Raw genomic sequence first — 24,547 nt, 5'->3', positions numbered from 1 at the left:
TGGTAAGCGTACATAAATCTTTAATGAAAGAGAGAACACTGAACAAAACTATACAAAACAACAAAACGAACCATGAAGCTATATGGCTAGTGCAAAACAGGCAACTAAACATAGAATAACAACTCACAAAATATCCGAGGAATATGGCTACCTAAATATGGTCCCCAATCAGAGACAACAATAAACAGCTGCCTCTGATTGAGAACCAATCTAGGCAACCATAGACATATAAACTCCTAGACTAGAAAAACCCCAAGACATACAAAAACCCCTAGACAATACAAAAACTAAACAAACCACCCTTGTCACACCCTGACCTAACCAAAATAATAAAGAAAACAAAGATAACTAAGGTCAAGGCGTGACATACGCCTACCTTATTTGGCAGTCTATTTAGGATGACCAGGTCTGCTCACTCATCCTGCTGCCACTTGCTGCTATTATGAGCTGGCTTTTAGCTCCTCCCACCACCCCAGCCTCCACCTGTTAGGTTCTGTGTTCCTGCTGGGGGATTGCTATAGTTTACTGCTACCCCGAAGGAGCAGAGCTAATGAATAGTTCAACATATTTCGACGTGAAATGTAATAAAATCTGGAAATGGCAAAATCTTATAGAAAAAGAGCAGAAGCACAATCTATTCCATTGATCATCTATATACATACTGTATTGATCATCTATACACATACTGTATTGATCATCTATACACATACTGTATTGATCATCTATATACATACTGTGTTCTCCTAAAGATAAATAATCTCAATTCCAGCATTCACTCAAAAGTTAAAGGTCATTGTCTGGAAAACCTAATAGATAAGAAAGCAATATGATAGTGAGAGAATAACATTGTGAGGCCTAGCTTTGGTTTGATGCTGTTGCTCTTCAGTCCAGGTTCTGTGGTGGTTCTCTTCAGTCCAGGTTCTGTGGTGGTTCTCTTCAGTCCAAGTTCTGTGGTGGTTCTCTTCAGTCCATGTTCTGTGGTGGTTCTCTTCAGTCCAGGTTCTGTGGTGGTTCTCTGAAGTTTTCATAATCGGAGGGCCAAGTGTCTATTTGAGGGGCTGTGTCACTGGGGAGTCCCTCACATTCTGAAAGAAGACACATTGAATGAGCACTTTACAAACCCCTCCCTCTAACACTTTTACAGACATAGACACACACACACTAAACACACTTACTGCCAGGGTGTCATACTCTGGTGACCTGGTCTTCATGTTCAGAGCTGTGTACATGTCACTGTTAGGATCAGGATGGACACTCTGTGGAGAGAGAGAGACACAGAAATACAATACTGTATAAAACACACATACATAAATGTATTTGCTTCCTGTCTGTTTCTGCTGTATTGGTATTGAAATAACTTTGGTTGTTGACAATATTACCTGTCTGTCTGCTGTGTCATCACTTCCTCCTGTGTGTCTCCTGTAATGAGGGACAGAGTGAGTTCTGCTCTCTACTGACCTCTAGTGGAAGTTGATATGTTACTAATACAGTAGATGTAAATGGCTGGCTCACCTCTTCATGTAGAAGTAGATGGTGACAAGAAGAGCTCCAGCAGTCAGGACAGCCCCCACCCCCACCACAGGAACCCAGGAAAACACTGCTGCAGGGTCATGAGTTTATAAATGCATGATGTCAGAATGAAATCTGTAAAATTACAGAGCACCAAAAATGGACAGAATGTGTCATACTTACATATAACATTAATATGGACAGGGATAGTCTCTCTCCCTATAATGTTCAGAGCCTCACAGTAGTATCCCTCTCTGTCCTCAGAGCTGACCTTATGGATGCTGTAACTCTGTCCTGATGCTTTTGGTGAGGTTACGTTCTTCTTGTACCAGGTGTATTTGTCCACAGGTGGGTTGGCATCACTGCTGCAGGTCAGAGTCACTGAACTGCCCTCCACTATTTCACCAGAGGGACTGACTGACACTGAGGTGTTCTTTGGTTTATCTGATGGAAAAATGTGTCACAATACTTTCCTTTTGAGGTCAGAATATATGTCTGTAAAATCACAATTCAAGTAAAATAGAGTCGAAATTGGAGATTATATGCAATACTTACACAAAACATTTACAGGAACAAGCTTTGATATTTTGGCTCCAACTTCATTCTCAGCCTCACAGTAATATTCTCCTCTGCCCTCAGAGCTGATGTTATGGATGGTGTATCTCTGTCCAGAATGTCTCATTGACATTTTCTTGTATATTACCTTGTACCAGGTGTATTTGTCCACAGGTGGGTTGGCATCACTGCTGCAGGTCAGAGTCACTGAACTGCCCTCCACTATTTCACCAGAGGGACTGACTGACACTGAGGTGTTGCTTTGGCCATCTGGTAAAGATGAGGACATAAAAGGTAAGAATACACATAGTATAATGCAAGAATGTGTACTCTTACCTTGCTTGTGGGGGGCCAAATAAAACCACCCGCAAGCTAAATTTGGCCTGCAGACCACCAGTTGTGGAAATCTGGTCTATGTCATGGAAAAAGCAGGTGTTCTTAATGTTTTGTATAATCAGTGTGTAGTTCTAGAATTATATCCCACATACTCACATCTGACAGTGAGAGTCTCTTCAGCAGAGGGGAGATCCTCCTGGCCGTTTACAGCACAGGAGTATCTGCCGGCATCCTCACTGCTGACTGGGTCTAGGATCAGGTACTTAGTCTTGTGTCTGAACAGACGATGTCCGTTCTTGTACCAGATGTAAGAGGGGTTGTCCTGCAGAAAGCATATGGACTCACAGAACAGACAAAGCCCCTTTCCCTCTGTGATGTTGGTTGGATCCTTAATCCGCACCTGAAGACCTGGATTAGAAAACCTCATTAAAACCCTGAATCACCTGATCTATTACAATAAACAAAGACTTTCCTACACAGAAGGTTCCTATTGTATCAATGTAAAAAAAAGACAACACCCACAGCTGCATTGTCACTGTGGCAGGAACAGGGTTAAACAGTTCTGTTAACTCTCCCAAAATCCCCATGTTTTCCAGAATATTACCAGAATCAGAAGGAATTAATCCTCCAACCAGGATTTCTGGAATTTGGGGAAAGTTCCCAAAGTGTTGAATCACCAGGCAGGAGTCACATTCACCTGAAGGTTGTGAGTGCAGTGTTACCTGTGACAGTCAGAGTTGTTCCAGGGAAACTGTGTCCCCATCTTGATGTCTGTGTGTTGAAGATGAACTTGTACTCAGCAGAGTCCTCCTCTCTCAGATCTGTGATTCTCAGGGTGGAGTGACCTCTCTCCTTCTCTCCAACATACTCCACACGACCTGCATACCCTGGGTCTGTGGTTAGGTCCTCAGGGATCAACTCATCCCTCCAGCTGGAACTTTGTTTAGAACTAAACCAGAGTGTTGATGTGATCGTATCATAACCACTGTCATACGTGGAGGATATATCCACTGATGACCCCTTCAAGGCACAGACTCCCTGATGGGGGTAGGTCACACTCCAACACTTCTGACCACGGACACCTTAAACAATAACATGACAATATAGTGTTTTCTGTATTCTTTTCTCAGATCTTTCTGTGTGATGAGTGTTTCAGATGTGTAATTCAACAACATGAATGAATATAGCCTAATGAGGAGGAATAGTGTAGTGGAATCTACACGCACACACTGCAGGAGAGTGGAGATTCTCATGGCCTTTTACAGCACAGGAGAAGCTGTCTTCAGTGTTATGGTAGTCTGAGTCCTGGCTGGAGGTGTCCTCCTTTACTTTGTGTCCGTTCTTGTACCAGATGTAGGTGGGGTTGTCAGTCAGAGTACACGTGCCACAGTTCAGGGTCACCCATCTTGAAAACAGTGAAGTTGTCATCTTTACCTGAAGATCTGGAGAGAAATACAACACACGACATACTGTTTGAATTTACTGAGTTCTCTTCTGAAGAAATGATGCAAGCCAGTCCTATTACAGTCTGTACAGACTATCATCCTGACCCTTATACTGAATAAACACAAATCAAGACATGTGTTGAACTAACCTACAATAACTAGACTATTAATTTTGTTTGAATTCAAATGACGTTAGTCTGTAGATTGATAATGCACATTTGGTCTAGTATTTAACACAGTATGTATTACCTGTGACAGACAGAGTAACTCTGTGTCATACTGCCCTCTCGGATCTGAATAAACTATTTTAGAGACAATAATGACAGTCATTCTCTCTCTCGGATCTCTGTTTCAACTACACTGAACAAAACTATAAATACAACATGTAAAGTGTTGGTTTCATGTTTCATGAGCTGAAATAATAAATCCCAGAAATGTTCCATATGAACAAAAAGCGTATTTGTCTCATGCAGCGTGACACATCTATGTAACATGTGTAACATGCACATTACATGTTGCATTTTTGTTCAGAATGTCCTCTTATGTGAAATAGTACATTTGGTATTTTTCCATCACATACCACTATTATGTCTGTATGACTGCCCTTAATAAGGTCATTACACTAATAGATGTGAGATGTGTGACAGATTACCTGTGACAGTCAGGGAGACAGGTGAGCCAGAAAACTGATCTCCGGATGTTATCAATCTGAATCTGTACCGAGCAGAGTCACTCAATCTCAGGTCTGTGATTCTCAGGGTACAGTCACTCTTCTTATCCCCAAGGTACTCTATATGACCCTCATACCCTGGTGCTGAGCTCAGATCTTCAGCCTCCATACCAGACCATTTAGTAAACCAGAAAGCTTGTTTGATCTCATGATTACTGGGATATGTGTAAGAGCAGGATATGTCCACTGTTGACCCCTTCAAGGCACAGATACTCTGATGGGTGTAAGTCACACTCCAACACTTCTGACCTGAAAGACAAGAAGACAATATAATCCCTTTATATTACCAATACACTTATTTTGTTATGTTCACCTGCAAGAAAACCAAAAGTCACTCAAACAGAAGGGGGAAATACCAAAGAGTCACTAAAAAAGACCAAAATGAGACCGGTTTCTAGGAAAGGTTGTGAAAGACACTCATGGGGGTGTCCATTGAAAGTTGACTAGCAACAACAACTGGAACCAGAGACATGAGCACCCACAATATTTTAAGATAAGAAAAATAAGAAAAAAGTAAAAACCTACACCAAACTTGAAGACAGGAAACAAACCAAAAAGTGGAGAAAAACAAAAGCAGGGAAGATAAAGAATTGTTTTTCCAGAAATCAGTAAATCAAGTAAAGGTGTTGACTCTCCACATTTCTTAAACTTCATCATTTAAATATCATCTGGGCCAACAAAGGTGAAATACCTTCCCACGAACCAGATGGACAAGCGAGCACATGTGTAACACGTACTGACTAACGAGGTGATCCCATCTCGAAAAAATTAACTCAAAGAAGTCCACACTGTTGATTAAGTAGGAACACGAGTTTTCACCAGTTAAAATCATATGCTGTGAAAGTAACAAGGATGTGACTAGTCCCTCAGCTTTGTAGGGTTTTTTTTCAATTTTTTCATTGTTTAAAAAAGTAGTGCAATGGTGTACAAGCACAACAACATAATGAAATGTATTTGGTAGAAGTAAATTCATCCATTGACTCTATTTTCATGAATTTGATTATATATCTAGAAGCCCATTCAACACTGCGTGGCAAAGCATATGGAACTACAGCAGAAGTGAACGTCACATTCACAGAAAATTAAATGATGATCGTCTGACAACCTGAAACAAATGTTGTATGTAAAAGTCCACACTTACACTTTGCAGGAGAGAGGAGATCCTCATGGCCTTTTACAGCACAGGAGTAACTGTCTGCATCACTAAAGGAGTCTGAGTACAGTCTGGAAGTGTCCTCCTTTACTTTATGTCCGTTCTTGTACCAGATGTAGGTGGGGTTGTCAGTCAGAGTACAGGTGGTGATACAGGTCAGTGTCTTATCCTGATGTCCACCAGTCACCTTCACCTGAAGACCTGGAGAAAAAACAATATCACTATAAATCCCTTTATCACTGACTTATCACTCTAATACAAAGATGGAAGAAATCCTATGTTATACAGACATAAACACAAACCAAGACACTTTTCCTATATTGAATGTTACTGTACCTGTAACAGACAGAGTGACTCCAGGTTTGCCAGTATATAGAATGTTACTGTACCTGTAACAGACAGAGTGACTCCAGGTTTGCCAGTATATAGAATGTTACTGTACCTGTAACAGACAGAGTGACTCCAGGTTTGCCAGTATATAGAATGTTACTGTACCTGTAACAGACAGAGTGACTCCAGGTTTGCCAGTATATAGAATGTTACTGTACCTGTAACAGACAGAGTGACTCCAGGTTTGCCAGTATATAGAATGTTAACAGACAGAGTGACTCCACCTGTAACAGACAGAGTGACTCCAGGTTTGCCAGTATATAGAATGTAACTGTACCTGTAACAGACAGAGTGACTCCAGGTTTGCCAGTATATAGAATGTAACTGTACCTGTAACAGACAGAGTGACTCCAGGTTTGCCAGTATATAGAATGTAACTGTACCTGTAACAGACAGAGTGACTCCAGGTTTGCCAGTATATAGAATGTAACTGTACCTGTAACAGACAGAGTGACTTTGCCAGGTTTGCCAGTGATATTTGCCAGAATGAATGTAACTGTACCTGTAACAGACAGAGTGACTCCAGGTTTGCCAGTATATAGAATGTAACTGTACCTGTAACAGACAGAGTGACTCCAGGTTTGCCAGTATATAGAATGTAACTGTAACCTGTAACAGACAGAGTGACTCCAGGTTTGCCAGTATATAGAATGTAACTGTACCTGTAACAGACAGAGTGACTCCAGGTTTGCCAGTATATAGAATGTAACTGTACCTGTAACAGACAGAGTGACTCCAGGTTTGCCAGTATATAGAATGTAACTGTACCTGTAACAGACAGAGTGACTCCAGGTTTGCCAGTATATAGAATGTAACTGTACCTGTAACAGACAGAGTGACTCCAGGTTTGCCAGTATATAGAATGTAACTGTACCTGTAACAGACAGAGTGACTCCAGGTTTGCCAGTATATAGAATGTAACTGTACCTGTAACAGACAGAGTGACTCCAGGTTTGCCAGTATATAGAATGTAACTGTACCTGTAACAGACAGAGTGACTCCAGGTTTGCCAGTATATAGAATGTAACTGTACCTGTAACAGACAGAGTGACTCCAGGTTTGCCAGTATATAGAATGTAACTGTACCTGTAACAGACAGAGTGACTCCAGGTTTGCCAGTATATAGAATGTAACTGTACCTGTAACAGACAGAGTGACTCCAGGTTTGCCAGTATATAGAATGTAACTGTACCTGTAACAGACAGAGTGACTCCAGGTTTGCCAGTATATAGAATGTAACTGTACCTGTAACAGACAGAGTGACTCCAGGTTTGCCAGTATATAGAATGTAACTGTACCTGTAACAGACAGAGTGACTCCAGGTTTGCCAGTATATAGAATGTAACTGTACCTGTAACAGACAGAGTGACTCCAGGTTTGCCAGTATATAGAATGTAACTGTACCTGTAACAGACAGAGTGACTCCAGGTTTGCCAGTATATAGAATGTAACTGTACCTGTAACAGACAGAGTGACTCCAGGTTTGCCAGTATATAGAATGTAACTGTACCTGTAACAGACAGAGTGACTCCAGGTTTGCCAGTATATAGAATGTAACTGTACCTGTAACAGACAGAGTGACTCCAGGTTTGCCAGTATATAGAATGTAACTGTACCTGTAACAGACAGAGTGACTCCAGGTTTGCCAGTATATAGAATGTAACTGTACCTGTAACAGACAGAGTGACTCCAGGTTTGCCAGTATATAGAATGTAACTGTACCTGTAACAGACAGAGTGACTCCAGGTTTGCCAGTATATAGAATGTAACTGTACCTGTAACAGACAGAGTGACTCCAGGTTTGCCAGTGATAGGTTTGCCAGAATGAATAACTGTACCTGTAACAGACAGAGTGACTCCAGGTTTGCCAGTATATAGAATGTAACTGTACCTGTAACAGACAGAGTGACTCCAGGTTTGCCAGTATATAGAATGTAACTGTACCTGTAACAGACAGAGTGACTCCAGGTTTGCCAGTATATAGAATGTAACTGTACCTGTAACAGACAGAGTGACTCCAGGTTTGCCAGAATATAGAATGTAACTGTACCTGTAACAGACAGAGTGACTCCAGGTTTGCCAGTATATAGAATGTAACTGTACCTGTAACAGACAGAGTGACTCCAGGTTTGCCAGTATATAGAATGTAACTGTACCTGTAACAGACAGAGTGACTCCAGGTTTGCCAGTATATAGAATGTAACTGTACCTGTAACAGACAGAGTGACTCCAGGTTTGCCAGTATATCTCCACTTCCCAGTCTGATCTGTAAATCTGAACATGTATGTAGCTGAGTCACTCTCTCTCAGGTCTGTGATTGTCAGGATGTGACCATTCTCTTTATCCTCACGGTACGTCACACGTCCTTTGTAGTCTGGGTCATCCTTCAGACTAACATAATTCTCCTCAGCATCATATTTAGTGAACCAGAAGGTTGTTGTGACTTTATGACCACTGGGATATGTGTAAGAGGAGGACGGCTCTACTGTTGACCCCTTCAAGGTACAGATACTCTGAGTGGTGTATGTAACACTCCAGCCATCCTGACCCAGTACCACTGAAACACAATCACACAGCACAATGGTATCAGAATTAAGCCAATGACACTGATGCCTGTAGATTGAAAAACATGTCAAGCTATGAATGAGACCATACCTGCTACAGACCAGAGAAAGACCACCAACACACTTCCTGCTGTTCTCAAGGCCATTGTTGCATCTCCCACCCTGCAGTCTTAGAAACATAAACAACAACTCTCTCTATAGCTGGTGAATAACTCCACCTGATACATTGAAGTAGAAACTGTAAATGGGGTCCAGGGCCTCATTACTGAAAATGAACCAGGCTCATATTGTGTTGTGTTGTATTGTGCTATATGGTTGTCTATGTGAATACTGTCTGTCTGTAAGTCTATTCCACTATGTATGTAATGTGTGTGATGTGTTGCATGTCTGTCTACATCTGTCTATTTAAGATGACGTGTCGTATGATGCAAAAATAATTTCCTCATGAATTCAATAAAGTCATCATGATCATCCCCATCAACAACAACCACTTATTCAACAGGTCTGTATTACTGTAAACACATATTTATACATTGATTGTTGTGAAGCTGTTTTATTCTCAGATCCACAATTATAGAAGGATAAATGTTCAATCCTCTACGGTCCGTCAAACAGTACAGCAGCCTAAAGACTGACCACCAGGTTCAATGATAACTCCTATCCTCAAGCTGTGAGGATAAACAGCAAGTGACACACACACACAGAGCATCTGTAGTGAAGGCCCGTAAGGCCCATTGAGTCTGTATCAAAGTCAAAAGAGCTGGTTGTTATGGATGTAGAAAAGTTAAAACACACATCCTACACAGTATATAGGTCAAACTAACTGTGGCAGGGAGGCCTAGTGGTTAGAGTGTTGGACTAGTAACCGAAAGGTTGCCACTGGATTGGCTCCTCATGAGGTTCTAACAGGTAGACCAATGAGGACGATCAATTCTCCCTTCCCACAGAACAAGCTGACACTGATGGACTGTGACGATGACATGGTAAGTTATCGTACAGCTCTAGACAATGTTCTGAATGCTATTTTCCCCAGGGTGAAAGCGGCTCTACCCCAGCCTCTGGTGGGGATCCTGCAAAAACTGCAACCAGGTGACTGAGTGGTGGTGAAAGACCTGAGACGAAAGCATTGGAACCAGCAGAGGTTGGCTCGACCATACCAGGTGATGCTGATTACCCCCACTGCTGTTTGCGTAGCTGATAGGTCTACTTGGATCCATGCCTGCCACTGCAGGAAGGTGCCATACTGCCCACCAGACCCTGAGGATGGAGGACCAGGCTACGGGATACTCCTTTCTCATTTATAAAGTCTCACTTTGTGAACTGTTCCTAATATCTCTGGTTTGTTATGTCGAATAGGGGGGTGGATCTTTGCTATAAAATATCTCAGTAGCCATTATGTTGTCACTCTCAATGGTTCATGAGAAATGATGAATCGTTGAAAGTCATTGCAAAGATCTTATTATTAAAGATTTAGTTTAAGTATAACTCTGACTGGTGTGATAAGTTTGTCTCTCCTTATTTGATAGTAAAGAAATGAACCACCACACCTTCTTTAGACTAGTTGTGCAACGCTTCTCGTTGGTGGAAGGAGAGGAGGACCAAAATGCAGCATGGTAAATGTCCGTCATGTTTTAATAGAACAAACTGAACACTACACAAAATAATAACAAAGGGAAAACGGAAACAGTTCTGCCAGGTGAACAGAAACAAAACAGAAATTAAACACTCACAACCAAATGGGGAAAACAGGCTACCTAAGTATGATTCTCAATCAGAGACAACAAACGACACCTGCCTCTGATTGAGAACCATACTAGGCCAAACACATAGAAATATAACATAGAAAAAAGAACATAGACTACCCACCCCAACTCACGCCCTGACCAACCTAACACAAAGACATAAGAAAGGAACTAAGGTCAGAACGTGACAAGTTGAGTATCTGGAGCATCAGCATTTGTGGGGTCGATTATGTGTTATTCTTATCTCTTGCTTTTGGGGGGTATTTTCTTAAAACTGCATTGTTGGTTAAGGGCTTTAAAGTAAGAATTTCACTGTAAGGTCTACTACACCTGTTGTATTCAGTGTATGTGACAAATAAAATGTTATTTGATTTGATTTAATACTACTCCTAAACACAACCCACCATCACTGTGTCTCATGTTAATACTACTCCTAAACACAACCCACCATCACTGTGGCTCATGTTAATACTACTCCTAAACACAACCCACCATCACTGTGTCTCATGTTAATACTACTCCTAAACACAACCCACCATCACTGTGTCTCATGTTAATACTACTCCTAAACACAACCCACCATCACTGTCTCATGTTAATACTACTCCTAAACACAACCCACCATCACTGTGTCTCATGTTAATACTACTCCTAAACACAACCCACCATCACTGTGTCTCATGTTAATACTACTCCTAAACACAACCCACCATCACTGTGTCTCATGTTAATACTACTCCTAAACACAACCCCCACCATCATCACTGTGTCTCATGTTAATACTACTCCTAAACACAACCCACCTTCACTGTGTCTCATGTTAATACTACTCCTAAACACAACCCACCATCACTGTCTCATGTTAATACTACTCCTAAACACAACCCACCATCACTGTGTCTCATGTTACCACTACTCCTAAACACAACCCACCATCACTGTGTCTCATGTTAATAGTACTCCTAAACACAACCCACCATCACTGTCTCATATTACCACTACTCCTAAACACAACCCACCATCACTGTCTCATGTTAATACTACTCCTAAACACAACCCACCATCACTGTCTCATGTTAATACTACTCCTAAACACAACCCACCATCACTGTGTCTCATGTTAATACTACTCCTAAACACAACCCACCATCACTGTGTCTCATGTTAATACTACTCCTAAACACAACCCACCTTCACTGTGTCTCATGTTAATACTACTCCTAAACACAACCCACCATCACTGTGTCTCATGTTAATACTACTCCTAAACACAACCCACCATCACTGTGTCTCATGTTAATACTACTCCTAAACACAACCCACCATCACTGTGTCTCATGTTAATACTACTCCTAAACACAACCCACCATCACTGTGTCTCATGTTAATACTACTCCTAAACACAACCCACCATCACTGTGTCTCATGTTAATACTACTCCTAAACACAACCCACCATCACTGTGTCTCATGTTAATACTACTCCTAAACACAACCCACCATCACTGTGTCTCATGTTAAATACTACTCCTAAACACAACCCACCATCACTGTGTCTCATGTTAATACTACTCCTAAACACAACCCACCATCACTGTGTCTCATGTTAATACTACTCCTAAACACAACCCACCATCACTGTCTCATGTTAATACTACTCCTAAACACAACCCACCATCACTGTGTCTCATGTTAATACTACTCCTAAACACAACCCACCATCACTGTGTCTCATGTTAATACTACTCCTAAACACAACCCACCATCACTGTGTCTCATGTTAATACTACTCCTAAACACAACCCACCATCACTGTGTCTCATGTTAATACTACTCCTAAACACAACCCACCTTCACTGTGTCTCATGTTAATACTACTCCTAAACACAACCCACCATCACTGTCTCATGTTAATACTACTCCTAAACACAACCCACCATCACTGTCTCATATTACCACTACTCCTAAACACAAGCCACCATCACTGTCTCATGTTAATAGTACTCCTAAACACAACCCACCATCACTGTCTCATATTACCACTACTCCTAAACACAACCCACCATCACTGTCTCATGTTAATACTACTCCTAAACACAACCCACCATCACTGTCTCATGTTAATACTACTCCTAAACACAACCCACCATCACTGTGTCTCATGTTAATACTACTCCTAAACACAACCCACCATCACTGTGTCTCATGTTAATACTACTCCTAAACACAACCCACCATCACTGTGTCTCATGTTAATACTACTCCTCCAAACACAACCCACCATCACTGTCTCATGTTAATACTACTCCTAAACACAACCCACCATCACTGTGTCTCATGTTAATACTACTCCTAAACACAACCCACCATCACTGTGTCTCATGTTAATACTACTCCTAAACACAACCCACCATCACTGTCTCATGTTAATACTACTCCTAAACACAACCCACCATCACTAAACACAACCCACCATCACTGTGTCTCATGTTAATACTACTCCTAAACACAACCCACCATCACTGTGTCTCATGTTAATACTACTCCTAAACACAACCCACCATCACTGTGTCTCATGTTAATACTACTCCTAAACACAACCCACCATCACTGTGTCTCATGTTAATACTACTCCTAAACACAACCCACCATCACTGTGTCTCATGTTAATACTACTCCTAAACACAACCCACCATCACTGTCTCATGTTAATACTACTCCTAAACACAACCCACCATCACTGTCTCATATTACCACTACTCCTAAACACAACCCTCCATCACTGTCTCATGTTAATACTACTCCTAAACACAACCCACCATCACTGTCTCATATTACCACTACTCCTAAACACAAGCCACCATCACTGTCTCATGTTAATAGTACTCCTAAACACAACCCACCATCACTGTCTCATATTACCACTACTCCTAAACACAACCCACCATCACTGTCTCATGTTAATACTACCCCTAAACACAACCCACCATCACTGTGTCTCATGTTAATACTACTCCTAAACACAACCCACCATCACTGTGTCTCATGTTAATACTACTCCTAAACACAACCCACCATCACTGTGTCTCATGTTAATACTACTCCTAAACACAACCCACCATCACTGTGTCTCATGTTAATACTACTCCTAAACACAACCCACCATCACTGTGTCTCATGTTAATACTACTCCTAAACACATCCCACCATCACTATGTCTCATGTTAATACTACTCCTAAACACAACCCACCATCACTGTGTCTCATGTTAATACTACTCCTAAACACAACCCACCATCACTGTGTCTCATGTTAATACTACTCCTAAACACAACCCACCATCACTGTGTCTCATGTTAATACTACTCCTAAACACAACCCACCATCACTGTGTCTCATGTTAATACTACTCCTAAACACAACCCACCATCACTGTGTCTCATGTTAATACTACTCCTAAACACAACCCACCATCACTGTGTCTCATGTTAATACTACTCCTAAACACAACCCACCATCACTGTGTCTCATGTTAATACTACTCCTAAACACAACCCACCATCACTGTGTCTCATGTTAATACTACTCCTAAACACAACCCACCATCACTGTGTCTCATGTTAATACTACTCCTAAACACAACCCACCTTCACTGTGTCTCATGTTAATACTACTCCTAAACACAACCCACCATCACTGTGTCTCATGTTAATACTACTCCTAAACACAACCCACCATCACTGTCTCATGTTAATACTACTCCTAAACACAACCCACCATCACTGTGTCTCATGTTAGTACTACTCCTAAACACAACCCACCATCACTGTCTCATGTTAATACTACTCCTAAACACAACCCACCATCACTGTCTCATGTTAATACTACTCCTAAACACAACCCACCATCACTGTCTCATGTTAATACTATTCCTAAACACAACCCACCATCACTGTCTCATGTTAATACTACTCCTAAACACAACCCACCATCACTGTCTCATGTTAATACTACTCCTAAACACAACCCACCATCATTGTCTCATGTTAATACTACTCCTAAACACAACCCACCATCACTGTGTCTCATATTAATACTACTCCTAAACACAACCCACCATCACTGTCTCATGTTAATACTACTCCTAAACACAACCCACCATCACTGTCTCATATTACCACTACTCCTAAACACAACCCACCATCACTGTCTCATGTTAATACTACTCCTAAACACAACCCACCATCACTGTCTCATATTACCACTACTCCTAAACACAACCCACCATCACTGTGTCTCATGTTAATACTACTCCTAAACACAACCCACCATCACTGTCTCATGTTAATACTACTCCTAAACACAACCCACCATCACTGTCTCATATTACCACTACTCCTAAACACAACCCTCCATCACTGTCTCATGTTAATACTACTCCTAAACACAACCCACCATCACTGTCTCATATTACCACTACTCCTAAACACAACCCACCATCACTGTCTCATGTTAATACTACCCCTAAACACAACCCACCATCACTGTCTCATGTTAATACTACTCCTAAACACAACCCACCATCACTGTGTCTCATGTTAATACTACTCCTAAACACAACCCACCATCACTATGTCTCATGTTAATACTACTCCTAAACACAACCCACCATCACTGTGTCTCATGTTAATACTACTCCTAAACACATCCCACCATCACTATGTCTCATGTTAATACTACTCCTAAACACAACCCACCATCACTGTGTCTCATGTTAATACTACTCTCATAATACTACTCCTAATGACAACCCACCATCACAACCCACCATCACTGTGTCTCATGTTAATACTACTCCTAAACACAACCCACCATCACTGTGTCTCATGTTAATACTACTCCTAAACACAACCCACCATCATTGTTTCATGTTAATACTACTCCTAAACACAACCCACCATCACTGTGTCTCATGTTAATACTACTCCTAAACACAACCCACCATCACTGTCTCATGTTAATACTACTCCTAAACACAACCCACCATCACTGTCTCATATTACTCAAACACAACCCACCATCACTCTCTAAACACAAAACCCACCATCACTGTCTCATGTTAATACTACTCCTAAACACAACCCACCATCACTGTCTCATGTTACCACTACTCCTAAACACAACCCACCATCACTGTGTCTCATGTTAATACTACTCCTAAACACAACCCACCATCACTGTCTCATGTTAATACTACTCCTAAACACAACCCACCATCACTGTCTCATGTTATTACCACTACTCCTAAACACAACCCTCCATCACTGTCTCATGTTAATACTACTCCTAAACACAACCCACCATCACTGTCTCATATTACCACTACTCCTAAACACAAGCCACCATCACTGTCTCATGTTAATACTACTCCTAAACACAACCCACCATCACTGTCTCATATTACCACTACTCCTAAACACAACCCACCATCACTGTGTCTCATGTTAATACTACTCGTAAACACAACCCACCATCACTGTGTCTCATGTTAATACTACTCCTAAACACATCCAACCATCACTGTGTCTCATGTTAATACTACTCCTAAACACAACCCACCATCACTGTGTCTCATGTTAATACTACTCCTAAACACATCCCACCATCACTATGTCTCATGTTAATACTACTCCTAAACACAACCCACCATCACTGTGTCTCATGTTAATACTACTCCTAAACACAACCCACCATCACTGTGTCTCATGTTAATACTACTCCTAAACACAACCCACCATCACTGTGTCTCATGTTAATACTACTCCTAAACACAACCCACCATCACTGTGTCTCATGTTAATACTACTCCTAAACACAACCCACCATCACTGTGTCTCATGTTAATACTACTCCTAAACACAACCCACCATCACTGTGTCTCATGTTAGTACTACTCCTAAACACAACACACCATCACTGTCTCATGTAAATACTACTCCTAAACACAACCCACCATCACTGTCTCATGTTAATACTACTCCTAAACACAACCCACCATCACTGTGTCTCATGTTAATACTATTCCTAAACACAACCCACCATCACTGTGTCTCATGTTAATACTACTCCTAAACACAACCCACCATCATTGTCTCATGTTAATACTACTCCTAAACACAACCCACCATCACTGTGTCTCATGTTAATACTACTCCTAAACACAACCCACCATCACTGTCTCATGTTAATACTACTCCTAAACACAACCCACCATCACTGTCTCATATTACCACTACTCCTAAACACAACCCACCATCACTGTCTCATGTTAATACTACTCCTAAACACAACCCACCATCACTGTCTCATATTACCACTACTCCTAAACACAACCCACCATCACTGTGTCTCATGTTAATACTACTCCTAAACACAACCCACCATCACTGTCTCATGTTAATACTACTCCTAAACACAACTCACCATCACTGTCTCATATTACCACTACTCCTAAACACAACCCCCCATCACTGTCTCATGTTAATACTACTCCTAAACACAACCCACCATCACTGTCTCATATTACCACTACTCCTAAACACAACCCACCATCACTGTCTCATGTTAATACTACTCCTAAACACAACCCACCATCACTGTCTCATATTACCACTACTCCTAAACACAACCCACCATCACTGTCTCATGTTAATACTACTCCTAAACACAACCCACCATCACTGTCTCATGTTAATACTACTCCTAAACACAACCCACCATCACTGTGTCTCATGTTAATACTACTCCTAAACACAACCCACCATCACTGTGTCTCATGTTAATACTACTCCTAAACACAACACACCATCACTGTGTCTCAGGTTAATACTACTCCTAAACACAACCCACCATCACTGTGTCTCATGTTAATACTACTCCTAAACACAACCCACCATCACTGTGTCTCATGTTAGTACTACTCCTAAACACAACCCACCATCACTGTGTCTCAGGTTAATACTACTCCTAAAGCTTTTTTGAAACAACAACTCAATCACTCTCACTCTAGGCCATTTTCAAAATGTCTCCACAACAATCTATTGCACTCAGAGCTCTTAAAATAACAAGCACAAGTTTTTGTGTAACATGTACAATTTACATCCCATCATTTGTAGCACACAATATATAGCTCAGTATTTGTCAAGGGTGCCAATCATTTTGGTCGTGACTGTATATCCAACAATCAGATGAATATGTAAAAAATAAATTCATACACACACACACACACGCGCATGCGTACACACACACATGCACACTTACACAGTTATACTATGGCAGTGAACATGACCCTGTTGAATAGAGATCTGGGTATTACTGTCAAACTCTACTGATCATGTTTTAAACATGTAAATGAATAAACTGAACTAAACTAAACACATGAAACCACAGTCCAGGATCAGTACTCACAAAGTGTATCAGAGTAGGAGAGCTGATCTGGGATCAGTTTAGCCTTTTAGATCATAATTATATGGACCATCTGAGACACTTTATGAATACAGGCCCTGATGTAACAACCAAAACACAGTTCAAAATAAACCAACAAGTACAAAGATACAGTAAGTCATGTGATGTTTGGCTAAAAACATCAAAACTAAAACTATATTTCAAGATATCGTCAAGTGTACTTACAGAGTGAAGTGAAGGGGAGAGGTCTTGAACAGTCAGTCAACGTACTGTCACTGCGTGGAAACAAGAAGTAGTCTACTGTAAGTGTTAGTAGAAGCAGGCATAGCCTAAGTGTGAGTTCTGTGGTTGACACATTTTAAAGTAGCCTCGTCTAGTCAGGTCATTAACATGCAGGAACAACATGTCACATACAGTGCCTTGCGAAAGTATTCGGCCCCCTTGAACTTTGCGACCTTTTGCCACATTTCAGGCTTCAAACATAAAGATATAAACTGTAATTTTTTTATGAAGAATCAACAACAAGTGGGACACACTCATGAAGTGGAATGACATTTATTGGATATTTCAAACTTTTTTAACAAATCAAAAACGGAAAAATTGGGCGTGCAAAATTATTCAGCCCCTTTACTTTCCGTGCAGCAAACTCTCTCCAGAAGTTCAGTGAGGATCTCTGAATGATCCAATGTTGACCTAAATGACTAATGATGATAAATGCAATCCACCTGTGTGTAATCAAGTCTCAGTATAAATGCACCTGCACTGTGATAGTCTCAGAGGTCCGTTAAAAGCGCAGAGAGCATCATGAAGAACAAGGAACACACCAGGCAGGTCCGAGATACTGTTGTGAAGAAGTTTAAAGCCGTATTTACATACAAAAATATTTCCCAAGCTTTAAACATCCCAAGGAGCACTGTGCAAGCGATAATATTGAAATGGAAGGAGTATCAGACCACTGCAAATCTACCAAGACCTAGCCGTCCCTCTAAACTTTCAGCTCATACAAGGAGAAGACTGATCAGAGATGCAGCAAAGAGGCCCATGATCACTCTGGATGAACTGCAGAGATCTACAGCTGAGGTGGGAGACTCTGTCCATAGGACAACAATCAGTCGTATATTGCACAAATCTGGCCTTTATGGAAGAGTGGCAAGAAGAAAGCCATTTCTTAAAGATATCCATAAAAAGTGTTGTTTAAATTTTGCCACAAGCCACCTGGGAGACACACCAAACATGTGGAAGAAGGTGCTCTGGTCAGATGAAACCAAAATGTAACTTTTTGGCAACAATGCAAAACGTTATGTTTGGCGTAAAAGCAACACAGCTCATCACCCTGAACACACCATCCCCACTGTCAAACATGGTGGTGGTAGCATCATGGTTTGGGCCTGCTTTTCTTCAGCAGGGACAGGGAAGATGGTTAAAATTGATGGGAAGATGGATGAAGCCAAATACAGGACCATTCTGGAAGAAAACCTGATGGAGTCTGCAAAAGACCTGAGACTGGGACGGAGATTTGTCTTCCAACAAGACAATGATCCAAAACATAAAGCAAAATCTACAATGGAATGGTTCAAAAATAAACATATCCAGGTGTTAGAATGGCCAAGTCAAAGTCCAGACCTGAATCCAATCGAGAATCTGTGGAAAGCACTGAAAAATGCTGTTCACAAATGCTCTCCATCCAACCTCACTGAGCTCGAGCTGTTTTGCAAGAAGGAATGGGAAAAAATTTCAGTCTCTCGATGTGCAAAACTGATAGACATACCCCAAGCGACTTACAGCTGTAATCGCAGCAAAAGGTGACGCTACAAAGTATTAACTTAACGGGGCTGAATAATTTTGCACGCCCAATTTTTCAGTTTTTGATTTGTTAAAAAAGTTTGAAATATCCAATAAATGTCGTTCCACTTCATGATTGTGTCCCACTTGTTGTTGATTCTTCACAAAAAATACAGTTTTATATCTTTATGTTTGAAGCCTGAAATGTGGCAAAAGGTTGCAAAGTTCAAGGGGGCCGAATACTTTCGCAAGGCACTGTATCTAAATAGAAAATGGTATAAAGTCAGAATACTGTAGTTACATTTCTTTATTTGAGGAGTGGGCCTACATGTTTTACAAGAGACAAAATGTGACCCATTCCCATCACTCCTCATCAGCTGGTACTGAAGGTTCCAGAACAGATGAAAGGAGAGTATCTTTGGTACCAGTGTTCTAGACTAGAGCTCTCCCTACTGACATCTCTACATTACTGCAGCTTCCAGGCTTCATATGTCCCTACAAGTCCAATGAAAATACACACAAGATTAAATAACATTTGAAAATGTAAAAAAAATATATAGAATAAACCAGCCACACATGTGAAAATACCGTGTTATTGGGAGTTATATTGAACTGGTGTTTGAATTGAGTGAACTAGTGAGCTCAGCTAGCTTGTTAGCTACATGAAGTGGCTGTTATTCAGTGATAAACAAGCATTTCGGTGCATCACACAGCTACTCTGAATGTACTGGATTGTGAACAATACGATATGCTGCCGTTGAGCTAGTTAGCTGTCACTCCACCCCCACCCCCCACTCCACCCCCACCCCCACTCCACCCCCACCCCCACTCCACCCCCACCCCCACCCCCACGCCACTCCATCCCCACGCCACTCCATCCCCACCCCCACGCCACTCCATCCCCACCCCCACGCCACTCCATCCCCACCCCCACGCCACTCCACCCCCACCCCCACGCCACTCCACCCCCACGCCACTCCATCCCCACCCCCACGCCACTCCACCAACCACCAGGATGCCCGGCATCAGAACATTCCAGGCGTTCCTTGATTGGCAGGTTGATTGGCATGTCAGCCCCGCGAACACTGGGTACTGGTAAGTACAACACAACCAACTAATAGCCTAACACATAACACACAGCTGTCTGTGCGGGTCGCTACAATAGCTAATAGAACTAATGCGTTAGTAATCCCTCTAAAATCATGCAGTAACGTTACTATGTACAGTCAGTAAGCAGTTTAGCACATACACAGGTGAGCCCCGGTGGCAATAAATTAGTCAAACCAAAAGCTTCCCTTGACGTGGAAGACTTCCAGTGTTGAGTTGGATCATCATAGCCAGCTAGCTAATATAACATCCCTCTGTTTGAGCAGGTTGTTTGATCTATCGCTCTCTATTTTGCTCCTCCTTCATTTTGGAAAAAATGTGTTTGTTCAAAACTGTTCAACTATTGTCTTTCTCTCTGAGTCAACTACTCACCACATTGTATGCACTGCAGTGCTAGCTAGCTGCAGCTTATGCTTTCAAAATGTCAGTTTATTCTGCAAGTTTATTCTGCAAGAGCTCTAACAGGTTGGAGGACATGCTCTGAATCATAATTACTGTGTAAGTCTATGGAAGGGGGCGAGAACCATGACATTTAACATTTAAGTCATTTAGCAGACGCTCTTATCCAGAGCGACTTACAAATTGGTGCATTCACCTTATGACATCCAGTGGGACAGTCACTTAACAATAGTGCATCTAAAACTTAGGGGGGGTGGGGTGAGAGGGATTACTTAACCTATCCTAGGTATTCCTTAAAGAGGTGGGGTTTCAGGTGTCTCCGGAAGGTGGTGATTGACTCCGCTGTCCTGGCGTCGTGAGGGAGTTTGTTCCACCATTGGGGGGCCAGGGCAGCGAACAGTTTTGACTGGGCTGAGCGGGAGCTGTACTTCCTCAGTGGTAGGGAGGCGAGCAGGCCAGAGGTGGATGAACGCAGTGCCCTTGTTTGGGTGTAGGGCCTGATCAGAGCCTGGAGGTACTGAGGTGCCGTTCCCCTCACAGCTCCGTAGGCAAGCACCATGGTCTTGTAGCGGATGCGAGCTTCAACTGGAAGCCAGTGGAGAGAACGGAGGAGCGGGGTGACGTGAGAGAACTTGGGAAGGTTGAACACCAGACGGGCTGCGGCGTTCTGGATGAGTTGAAGGGGTTTAATGGCACAGGCAGGGAGCCCAGCCAACAGCGAGTTGCAGTAATCCAGACGGGAGATGACAAGTGCCTGGATTAGGACCTGCGCCGCTTCCTGTGTGAGGCAGGGTCGTACTCTGCGGATGTTGTAGAGCATGAACCTACAGGAACGGGCCACCGCCTTGATGTTAGTTGAGAACGACAGGGTGTTGTCCAGGATCACGCCAAGGTTCTTGGCGCTCTGGGAGGAGGACACAATGGAGTTGTCGACCGTGATGGCGAGATCATGGAACGGGCAGTCCTTCCCCGGGAGGAAGAGCAGCTCCGTCTTGCCGAGGTTCAGCTTGAGGTGGTGATCCGTCATCCACACTGATATGTCTGCCAGACATGCAGAGATGCGATTCGCCACCTGGTCATCAGAAGGGGGAAAGGAGAAGATTAATTGTGTGTCGTCTGCATAGCAATGATAAGAGAGACCATGTGAGGTTATGACAGAGCCAAGTGACTTGGTGTATAGCGAGAATAGGAGAGGGCCAAGAACAGAGCCCTGGGGGACACCAGTGGTGAGAGCGCGTGGTGAGGAGACAGATTCTCGCCACGCCACCTGGTAGGAGCGACCTGTCAGGTAGGACGCAATCCAAGCGTGGGCCGCGCCGGAGATGCCCAACTCGGAGAGGGTGGAGAGGAGGATCTAGCTGCCGTACCAGGGCACGGCAGCTAGCTGTCCTCCAGCTACACCATGGTGCTACCCTACAGAGTGCTGTTGAGGCTACTATAGACCTTCATTGCGAAATAGTGTGTTTTAATCATTTATTTGATTACATAGTTTCATCTAAAAAGGATAACTTTTTAAATTCACTAAGGGGGATGTCCCTCCCCTTCCTCCTCTGAGGAGCCTCCACTCTGTTACATGGCCCTCTCTGCCTCACCATACCGCTGGAGAGAAGAGGGGAGGGGGGAGGAAGAGAGATGGCGAGAGTCAGAATTCTGACAGACACACAAAGCATTGTGCACATTCACAGTAGATCAGATCGTGACCTTCAACCCTGTTAGTGCACTCCCTTTGTGGAAGCATCACCTTGGCCAATCAGGATCAGGCTTGATGGACTTCTGAGCATATGATTAGTCAGAGGAGTAGATCTCCAAACACCCTTAGCTGTAGCAATTATTGGGGTCATAGGTTAGAGGTCAAGCTTTAAGGTGCTGTGTATCTGTGGACTTTGCGGTAACAGTGGAGAGCCTCAGAGAACATGTCCACAGCTTGAGAGTACTGGCCCTGCTTAAACAGCTGAATACCCTTCTCTGGAGAACACACACATACAGTGTTAAACTGGGGTCCTTTCAGTGAATAGAAATAATCATTCTGAGACCATTGTGTTCATGTCACCTGTTAGTGAGACTTCCTTCTTCTTCACAGGGTCTGAACTCTCCACCTTAAATGAGACAACTCAGTTAACACTGCCTCTGTGTGCATGTGTGATTGGTGATTGTTAGTGCACACTTCGGGAAGGGTGGAGAAAAGGGACGCAGGCAAAAAGGGACTGGGGCCAGGGGCAGAGAGGAACAGGGGCAGAGAGAAACAGGGGCAGAGAGAAACAGGGGCAGAGAGAAACAGGGGCAGAGAGAAACAGGGGCAGAGAGGAACAGGGGCAGAGAGGAACAGGGGCAGAGAGGAACAGGGGCAGAGAGGAACAGGGGCAGAGAGGAACAGGGGCAGAGAGGAACAGGGGCAGAGAGAAACAGGGGCAGAGAGAAACAGGGGCAGAGAGAAACAGGGGCAGAGAGAAACAGGGGCAGAGAGAAACAGGGGCAGAGAGAAACAGGGGCAGAGAGAAACAGGGGCAGAGAGAAACAGGGGCAGAGAGGAACAGGGGCAGAGAGAAACAGGGGCAGAGAGGAACAGGGGCAGAGAGAAACAGGGGCAGAGAGAAACAGGGGCAGAGAGAAACAGGGGCAGAGAGAAACAGGGGCAGAGAGGAACAGGGGCAGAGAGAAACCGGGGCAGAGAGGAACAGGGGCAGAGAGGAACAGGGGCAGAGAGGAACAGGGGCAGAGAGGAACAGGGGCAGAGAGGAACAGGCAAAGCCTAAATCGTTTTCCTAGATACGGTCTGTCTTTGCCAGGGTAGAGGGATTCACATCTTTCATCAATGTCGTTTTTTTCGTTAATTGTCACTCGACGAGTGAATTCAGACAATCCAATCAGAGGGAAACATACATATAAATATACAACACGTTGCAGCAGATAACATTTACATTTAATAATGAAACTTCATCTGATTTGATAAAACTATATTTTATTATGAATGAATACAACTGATTGACATAATAAAACACTAAGTCATTTGTACACTCAGCTCCCCCACATGCTGAGAGGATACAGACAGATTGTCATTTTACATTTATGCTCTCAAACAGTCATTCTGTACTCCTCTTATTGTCACTTTAGTCCACTGAACAGACATGTACTAGTCCACTGAACAGACATGTACTAGTCCACTGAACAGACATGTACTAGTCCACTGAACAGACACGTACTCGTCCACTGAACAGACACGTACTAGTCCACTGAACAGACATGTACTAGTCCACTGAACAGACATGTACTAGTCCACTGAACAGACATGTACTCGTCCACTGAACAGACATGTACTCGTCCACTGAACAGACACGTACTAGTCCACTGAACAGACATGTACTAGTCCACTGA

General features: G+C 42.7%; 2 protein-coding genes across 2 annotated transcripts; both read right to left on the bottom strand.

Moving 5' to 3' along the window:
• Positions 1–4,818, bottom strand: LOC124021830 (sialoadhesin-like). Its single transcript, XM_046336969.1, has 10 exons — positions 4,498–4,818; positions 3,627–3,842; positions 3,123–3,482; positions 2,557–2,808; positions 2,065–2,334; positions 1,693–1,953; positions 1,513–1,600; positions 1,380–1,419; positions 1,176–1,256; positions 1–1,085 (listed from the first exon to the last, which is right to left on the bottom strand). The coding sequence occupies exons 1-10, from the start codon at positions 4,682–4,684 to the stop codon at positions 1,047–1,049; spliced, it is 1,794 nt and encodes a 597-aa protein (XP_046192925.1). The 5' UTR covers positions 4,685–4,818; the 3' UTR covers positions 1–1,046.
• On the bottom strand, positions 4,728–18,157 carry LOC124021828. Its single transcript, XM_046336962.1, has 5 exons — positions 18,113–18,157; positions 8,774–8,851; positions 8,328–8,675; positions 5,713–5,929; positions 4,728–4,824 (listed from the first exon to the last, which is right to left on the bottom strand). Exons 2-5 carry the CDS (start codon positions 8,826–8,828, stop codon positions 4,728–4,730), a joined length of 717 nt encoding a protein of 238 aa, XP_046192918.1. The 5' UTR covers positions 8,829–8,851; positions 18,113–18,157.
• Positions 18,158–24,547: the final 6,390 nt, after the last annotated feature.

This window comes from Oncorhynchus gorbuscha, unplaced genomic scaffold (assembly GCF_021184085.1).
Source record: "Oncorhynchus gorbuscha isolate QuinsamMale2020 ecotype Even-year unplaced genomic scaffold, OgorEven_v1.0 Un_scaffold_1231, whole genome shotgun sequence".
NCBI lineage: Eukaryota > Metazoa > Chordata > Actinopteri > Salmoniformes > Salmonidae > Oncorhynchus > Oncorhynchus gorbuscha.
Note: the sequence above shows the minus strand (reverse complement) of the source record. Positions and strands in the feature narration are given on the sequence as shown.